We start from the raw sequence: 8,690 nt of genomic DNA, 5'->3' as shown, positions 1-8,690 counted from the left end.
TTAATCCAAAGCTCCCAATTTTATACCTATGGGTCTTTGCACATGTAATTCTCCCTGGAATGGCTTAATCATTCATCAAAGCCCTCCTTTCTAGAGCCTTTCCCAATTCATTCCTCTTAACCTTGTGTAAAGGCATTAAGTTCATCAAAGGACATTTAGCTAGAGGACTTTGCAGTGGAAGAGGTGGTCCGAGCCTCTGCTGGTGCAGGATCTCTGTCCTTTGTTGGTGGTCAGACTCTTTTTCATTGTGTGCCTGGGTCCCAGGCTGAGCACCTCAAACTCACCAGCTGCCAGATAAGACTAAACTAGTCAACAACAAATGATGACCAGGCTTCCATCAGGTGGTACTAACAGATCCCATTGCTGACTTCGTATTTTTACTTTAGCTTAGTGCTTCCCAGATTCTACTGTGCATAGACATTTCTTAGGGATATTGTAAAATGCAGATTCAGATTCAGTAGCTCTGTGGTGGGCCTGAGATTGTGCATTTCTAAAAAGCTCCTGGGTGATTTGCAGTTGCTGGCCCACAGATCATCCTTAGAGAGTTAGATGTGAGCTTATTTTTAATACATTTCTGAAATATAATCTAAGCAGAAGAGCAGCCCTATTTCAACATCTTAGTCAATTCAAACTTAGCATGAACACACTATAGCTTTCATTCCACAAAATTATATTTTTAGGGATCTAAGTATACCATTTCCCCCACTAGGGTCTCAGTGAGCACTCCCTAACCTAATTCTATTGGTGATATAATTACAGACCCTTAGGTCTCTTCTGAGAACTGTGCCTTATGTGCACAATGTCTGCTCCCACCTTGCATAGCTCTTTAAGGGGAGAAGCCATGTCCTGCTCACACCAAAGTTGTTAGCTCAATACATAGCAGGAAAGCATTATGGTTAGGAGTGTAGACTCAAGTTCATGATCCCAGCTCCACCACTTACTGAGGCACTCATCTCATGGCACTGTAACACCGCAACAGTAGAAGCATCTACTTCTTCAGGTTGTTGTAAGGACTAAACAAACAGAAAATGCTTAGAATTATGGCTAGCACCTAGTAAGCCCTATATAAAATTCAGCTATGATTATTAGCAAATGTGTAGAATAATGAATCTTTCAGAAAAAAGAAACAGTATCACATACATTTAATCAGGTAAATGTATTAATTAACTTACACACATTAATTCATTTGTTGCATTTTTACTTTGTTTGTAACACATGCAAAATTGTCAGGAGCACATGCATACAAAGAAGAAACTCATGGGCTTCCCTGGTGGTGTAGTGGTTGAGAGTCCGCCTGCTGATGCAGGGGACACGGGTTCGTGCCCCGATCCGGGAAGATCTCACATGCCACGGAGCGGCTGGGCCCGTCAGCCATGGCCGCTGAGCCTGCGCGTCCGGAGTCTGTGCTCCGCAACGGGAGAGGCCACAACAGTGAGAGGCCCGCATACCGCAAAAAAAGAAAAAAAAGAAACTCATTTATTCACACAACAAATATCTCCTGGATGAAAAGCACTTTTGCAGGCACTGAAGATGAAGCCAAAAAGAAGGGAAAGAGGGGACAGAAAAATGAATTATATATGATTTCTGGTCTTAGGGAGGAGAAGTAAGGAGAAAGAATTATAATGCAAGGCACAACAATCCAATACTACAAGAGGGGTGCCAATAACATGGTCATGCTAATCATCACTTGTGGGGAGTTCTGTTTGTTACCTACCCGGCCATCCATTCCTATCTGCTGGTATTGGAAACCTTATTTTCCTTGGGGACTTACTCCCTCCACTCAGCCCCAGTTGAGGGGGCTGACTCCAGCTTGACCTGGTGAACTAGGCCGGCTGATCAGAGAATCAAATGCCCTTCGCTATAGCAACTGGTTCAAAGGTGTACTCATGACCCAAGAAAGGCCAATGATTCAATTCTGGGATTCCTGTGCTAACGTTGCCAGAAAGGCCCTTTCTTTTCCTGCTGGGCTTACAACTATAAGGGCTTAAATATGGTACTACTGGGACCATCTACAAAGTGAAACTGATAAAAGGAAAGCCAATACAGAAGAAAATATAGCAAAGAGATGGCAAGGGGGGCTGAGAGAGAGATGAGGTCCTGGTATGGTTTATCCCTGACCCAGCTATGCCTGATTCAATCACGGACTTTTTTCTTGAGCCAACAAATCCTTTGTTTTAATTATAGGTTTTTTGTTTGTTTGTTTGTTTTTGTTTTTGTGGTACGCGGGCCTCTCACTGTTGTGGCCTCTCACGTTGCGGAGCACAGGCTCCGGACGCGCAGGCTCAGCGGCCATGGCTCACAGGCCCAGCTGCTCCGCGGCATGTGGGGTCTTCCCGGACCAGGGCACGAACCCGTGTCCCCTGCATTGGCAGGCGGATTCTCAACCACTGCGCCACCAGGGAAGCCCTAATTATAGTTTTTCTGTTGCTCACAACTGGAAGGATCCAGAATAAATATAGAATTTAAAAGTTCTAAAATAAATTATTTTATTCAGGCTTGATTAAAGTTACAACCAAGACCAACATTTTAATAGTAGGAATTTTGAGAGAATAAAAATCTTTTCTATTAGCATGAGTGCCTTGAGGATATAAAGCACTGTGGTAGCCAGTAACATCTTGACATAAGAAAGCTGGAAAGAGGACTTCCCTGGTGGCGCAGTGGATAAGAATCCTCCTGCCAATGCAGGGAACACAGGTTCGATCCCCGGTCTGGGAAGATCTTACATGCCGCAGAGCAACTAAGCCTGCACGCCACAACTGCTGAAGCCCGCGTGCCCTAGAGCTCATGCTCCACAACAGGAGAAGCCACTGCAAGGAGAAACCACCACAAGGAGAAGCCCGTGCACCGCAACGAAGAGTATTCCCTGATGGCTACAACTAGAGAAAGCCCACGCACAGAAACAAAGACCAAACGCAGACAAAAATAAATAAATTTAAAAAAAAGAAAGCTGGAAAGAACCTCAGTGACAACAAGAATACAAATATTAGTAGGCTGGGTGCAGGTCCTTTCCCGGTTTAAATATTCAGTTTCTGGTCGTAATAAATGGAATTTGGCTTGCTGGAAGTTCTCCTGATTGTTAATGATTTACGGTTCTATAACCCCTAACTTTGGGACTGTGTACTTGCTTTATTCATTTGCTGTGGGAAACTGAATTTAAATTCACTTCCACCTGGTAACAACTAAACCAGGACCTATAATTTCACTGATCTTATCACAATTGACTCAACTGGCACAAAAGACAGATGAGATCCTCTTAGAGTTAGGAAAAATATTTTTGTTCTTGCATATATTATTCAAGTAGAAACAACTGTAAAATAATGTAAAATTTTTTAACCTTTTAAAATTTACTTCTTTCATTTTATCTTCCCATCAACCATATGAGGAACACAGGACCAATTTTAATCATCCTAGTTTTCTAGAGGAGAAAGGTAAGCAAAGAGGGAGTAATAATCCAGTGGCAAAACAGAACATTTGGATTGATGATTCACAAAAACTCACACCCTTTATAGCCTGACTGGTCTCTCCGCCTTGGCCCTCACCCAGGTGTTGCTCTTTGCATGTAATCAAAGGTAACAAAGCTACATGCTTGTAAATTCTCTAACTTTCTGTGAATTTTAAGTCAATTTGGAAGATTTTAGTATATTTTATTTTAGTGGAATTTGCCTATTAATTAACTCAAGGCAATTTACATTTTGTATGTAGTTAAACTTCACTGCATTTCCACTGGTGCCAATAAGTAACTGCTATGGAAGGGCTGGTGGTATCGTTCAGCATCCACACTTCACTACTTTCTTGGTATGCTTTATTTTCTGAGTTGTACGGTTGCGTGCATGTTTTGGTTTTTTTCTCTTTGGTATCATAATTACTATCAAATAACTTTTACTGAGGATCTACTCTGTGCCAGGTATGGTGATGAACACTTCATATGCATTATTGGACCCAGTTCTCTCAATAACCCTCTGAAGTTGGTACCATTATTTTCTCTGTTTTACAGATGAGAAAACTGAGGCACAAGAATAAGGAATATGTCCAAGGTTACAAAGTCAGTTAGTGGCATAGCCAGGATTCAAATCATGGTATAACTCCAAAATATAAGCTTTAAAAAAATTGTGGCAAAATACACATAAAATTTACTATTTCAGCTATTTTACAATTCAGTGGTATTTAACCGTCACCACTATTTAGTTCCAGAAAAATTTCATCATTCTAAAAGGCAACCTCATGCCCTTTAAGCAGTCAATCCCCATTCTTTTTCCCCTGAGCACCTGGCAACCACTAATCTGCTTTCTATCTCTATGGATTTGCCAATTCTGGACGTTTCATATAAATGAAATCATACAATTTGTGACCTTTTGTGTCTGGTTTCTTCCACTTTGCATAATGTTTTCAAGGTTCATCCATGTTGTAGCAGGTATTAGTACTTCATTCCCTTTTCTGACCAAATATTAATCCATTGCACCACATTTTGTTTATCCATTCATCAGCTGATGTGCATTTGGTGGTTTCTACCTTTTGACTATTGAGAGTAGTGCTGCTATGAACACTTGGGTACAAGTTTTTGTTTGAACACCTGCTCTCAATTCTTTTGGATAAAAAGTATAGGCTTTTGATCATAAGCCTCTGTTGACTCCAAGAAGGAGAAGACCAGATATCTTAAAATCTTCATTCAACAAATATTTACTGAGAACCTACGGTACAGCTACCTAGAATGCTAAGCACTGGGAATATGTTGTAATAATGAATAAGACAGACATCATCCCTGTTCTCTTCCTCGGGAATGACAGAAAGTTGAATAAGTGAGTGAAACACAGACCTGGCAGCAGTTAAGATTAAGAGTTCCTTTTCCATTTGCTATTAAAGGAAAGTAAAAGCTGGTACTGATGTATCTGAGCAAGATGCTATAACAGAATGCTTTTGATGCAAGAAACAAGTACAACTAAGACTTGTTTAAACAATAATGGCATTTATTGTCTTACATAATAATAAGTCTGAGGCAGGAAGTTTCCCGATTGTGGCAAGTCAGCAGCTCCACATTATCAAGGAACTAGGTTTTCTCCATCCTTCTTCTCTGCCATCCTCATAGTCACAATAAGGGCCAGCACTCTAGGCATCATGTCCTCCTCACATAACAAGGACCAAAGTACAGAAGTGGAAAGTTAGCAGATCCTGTCCTGTACCTTTTTAGGTACAAGAAGAATGATCCCTCCAAGAAATCCTGCAGAATACTTTCCCTCAGGTCTGTTCTGCCAGATTTGCACCAGAAGCCTATTCCTACACCAGTCATTGGTAGGGGAATGAAATTACAATGGGTGACTTAAGATTAATCAAGTTTGAGGCTGGAAAAGGGCCCAGTTCCCCCCTGGGGCAAACAACTCCCTGATGCCCTAACAAAATACAGATTTTGGGAGAGTGTAAGAGGGAAAGGAAGGGCTGTAGTATAGGCAGCCAAGAGTGTTTCCCCCGGTGCCTAGGCAAGAATTCCTGGAGAAAGTCCAATTCACAGTTCTTCTCTGAACGTCAAGCCCTCGGTTGAGTAAAACAACCAACGAACCAACCAAACAAACAAAACAAACGCCAAAACCCTAAACTTCGGGCTTCCCTGGTGGCGCAGTGGTTGAGAATCCGCCTGCCGATGCAGGGGACACGGGTTCGTGCCCCGGTCCGGAAAGATCCCACATGCCGCAGAGCGGGTGGCCCTGTGAGCCATGGCCGCTGAGCCTGCGCGTCCGGAGCCTGTGCTTCGCAACGGGAGAGGCCACAACAGTGAGAGGCCCGCATATCACACACACACAAAAAAACAACAACCCTAACTTCAACATGTCCAAGACTGAACTTATGATTCTCATCAAAGTGGTCTATAAATGCTCTGTTTCTTTGTGAATAGCATCACCATTCCAGTTGCAAGAGCCAGAAAAATAGGAGTCATCATACTCTCCTCCTTTTTCCTCACCACCCGTATCTAGTGCATCACTGAGTCCTGTTGATATAACCTCCAAAATAGCTCTTGGACCTACTACTCTCTTCACCTCCACTGACAGTATCCACTAGCCACGGATAGTGATCACCACCTTTTCCCTGGAGCTCTGCAGCAATCTTCAGCTTGGTCTGCCTGCATCCATTTTGACCTCCCTCCAACCTAGTCCTTCACATTACAGCTAGAGTGGCCTTTTCAAACACATGCTCATGCTTAAAATTTGCTTGCCACTGCTCCCAGAATAAAGACCAAAATAAGGCCTTCCTCCAACTCTTAGCAATCCATTTCCTTGAGCTTGAATGGGCTGTGCTCCACCCCAACTCAAGACTTGTGCACTTGCCGTTACTCATGGCCCTTGTCATCCTTCAGATCTCAGCTTAACCATCATTCCCTGGGAAAGCCTCTCCAAACTTCCTAATTAGGTCAAGTCCCTCTGCTATAGGATCATAGAGAAGTCTGTGCCTTTTCTTCAGGGCACTTTTCTGCCTATAGACTGTAAGATCTACTAAAACAGAGAGCTAGTATCTTCTACAACATAACGACAGGCACATAATAAGTGTACACTATACAGTTGTTGAATGGCTCAATCAATGTATAAACTTCAAAGAAGTATGGCCGATGATGAATGTGGACCCAGTCCCAGAGAGAACATAAATTGTGGCTGTGACCCTCCTGCATGGTCCAGCAGCCTGGACCGCAAGGCTCGTTGCTCCTCCCAGTAGCTCCGCCCCTTGGGTCCAGCCCCTCCCTGCTGAATCGTGGGGCGGGGCATAGAGGTCGCATGACGTGACAGCAGCCGGCCGCTGATTGGGTTTCCAGGCGTGCTGGCTAGGAAAGGGGGCGAGTCCGCGTGCGCTGATTGGCTGGCGGGAAGCGGCTGGACGGGCGGCGGCGGCGGCGCGGGGGCGGGCGCTGGTAGGGACGGGACTGGGCTGGGTGGGGAGGGCGGTAGTTGCGGGTAGGATGGGTCCTCGCTGCCGGCTTCGGTGAGACTCGCTCGCGTGGACTGCCCGCGGCGGGCCCGCAGTGGCCGCAGCGGCATGAAGGGCGCTCTGGGGAGTCCTGTGGCCGCGGCCGCCGCAGGCGCCGCGATGCAGGAGAGTTTCGGCTGCGTCGTGGCCAACCGCTTCCACCAGCTGCTAGACGACGAGTCGGACCCGTTCGACATCCTGCGCGAGGCCGAGCGCCGACGCCAGCAGCAGCTGCAGCGCAAGAGGCGCGACGAAGCGGCGGGGGCGGCAGCCGGGGCTGGCAACCGCGGCGGCAGGAGCCCGGCTGGGGCCTCGGGCCACAGACCCGGTGCGGGCGGCGGCCGGAGGGAGTCTCAGAAGGAGCGCAAGAGCCTCCCGGCCCCTGGCGCGCAGCAGCCAGACAGCCCAGGGGGCGGCCCTCAGCCGCCCGGTACGCGCGCTCCGCCTGGCACCTAGATGCCCCCGGGTGGGCGCGGAGGGCGGAAGGGGAAGGAGAATGGGGTCATGGAGGTCACCTCTCCTCAGCAGCCCCACGACCTCCTACTACGAGACTGGGATCACTGGAATCTGTTCCGGAAAGGGGAGGGGGCACTGGGAAGAGTTGGCTGGAGTTGAGGGTCCCTGTGGCCGAGGAGGGTAGGAAAAGAGGACGGGGTGTGGGGTGTCCCGCCCCTTCTGGCCTTTCCCAGTCCCTTCTGGGGGCGAAGGAGAGGGCAGGCTTGGAGTACGGGGTTTCAGAACGCCGAAACCGAGCCTGTACAAGTTGGGCAAAGTTGAAGGATATTTCTGGGTTAGTGTGTGGGGGCGAACACTGAGGTCGCTGACCCGGGTCTCTCAGATGTAGAACTAGCAGGGACCTTCTCCATCCTCCAGCCCAACCTCTGCAAGATTCGCGTCGGGAGGCAAAAAGTGGGAAGGAGGGAGGGGAGCGCCTTTTAGGGAGAATGGAGGAGGGTGCACCCGGACCCTGGGGGTGGCGGCCAGAGCCCGGGGTGTGTGAAGGATCGCCGGGGTGAGGGCCTGGGGCCTCTGTGATGGAGGGAAGTCCTGGGTGACCTCGGGGGCGGGCTGTGACGTCAGGGCCGCGAGCAGAATGCGGCGGGGGTGGACGCGGGGTCCCGGGCGCCTTCCAAGCTCTGTGCCTTCACCCATCCATCCCCCCTTACGGAGCTTCCAGCAGTCATCCCGCACGGGTTTTCAATATAGCAGGCAGCATTGATGGGTTGTGTAACTTGTCATTAACTCAAGCTGCTTTAAGAAAAGCGTTTTTAATTAACCTTTTCAACAAGAATATTCAAAGTTCCCCACTCCCTGCTTAGCCAGAACGGCAAGTGCAAAGCTTGGTGTACTTGGTGTCTGCATCTAGGGACGGAGGGTGCTTAAGAGTCGTTTCTCACCTGAACTGCATCAGTGGCAAAGCCTCCAAGTTTCCACCTGTGTTTCCTCTGTTTTTCAAAAATAATACAGTGGTCCTAAGGTTTCCGTAAAAAGAATGTTAAGATGTATAATTCGATCACTCCAGCCAATGTTTGGCAGTGTATTCAACTTGACTTTACTGGGTTGGTCCTTGCTTGATAAAAATTGTGCAGCCCAGCCCTGAGAGAATAACACCTGATTTAAGTGTTGGGGCTTTGACTCCTGCAACTAGGTAATGTTTACCTTTATCTGTGGAAAGTTCAATCCAGCATTATCTCTTGAAAATCAGAAAATTAAGTCACTATAATAAAAATATTGAAAATTATTTT

The 8,690-nt window shown here is 46.8% G+C and overlaps 1 protein-coding gene across 1 annotated transcript in view; it reads left to right on the top strand.

Annotated features, from left to right (window-relative positions):
- Positions 1-6,921: 6,921 nt before the first annotated feature.
- The window catches only part of HABP4 (hyaluronan binding protein 4), a 41,244-nt gene continuing 39,475 nt past the window's right edge, over positions 6,922-8,690 (top strand). The window contains exon 1 of the mRNA XM_059071769.2: positions 6,922-7,375. Coding sequence (XP_058927752.1) covers positions 7,015-7,375 — 361 coding nt within the window. The 5' untranslated portion in view covers positions 6,922-7,014. The remainder of the gene's footprint in view (positions 7,376-8,690) is intronic.

The sequence above is a fragment of the Kogia breviceps genome, chromosome 8 (assembly GCF_026419965.1).
Source record: "Kogia breviceps isolate mKogBre1 chromosome 8, mKogBre1 haplotype 1, whole genome shotgun sequence".
Classification (NCBI taxonomy): Eukaryota; Metazoa; Chordata; class Mammalia; order Artiodactyla; family Physeteridae; genus Kogia; species Kogia breviceps.
This window is presented reverse-complemented; position numbering and strand designations above follow the sequence as displayed.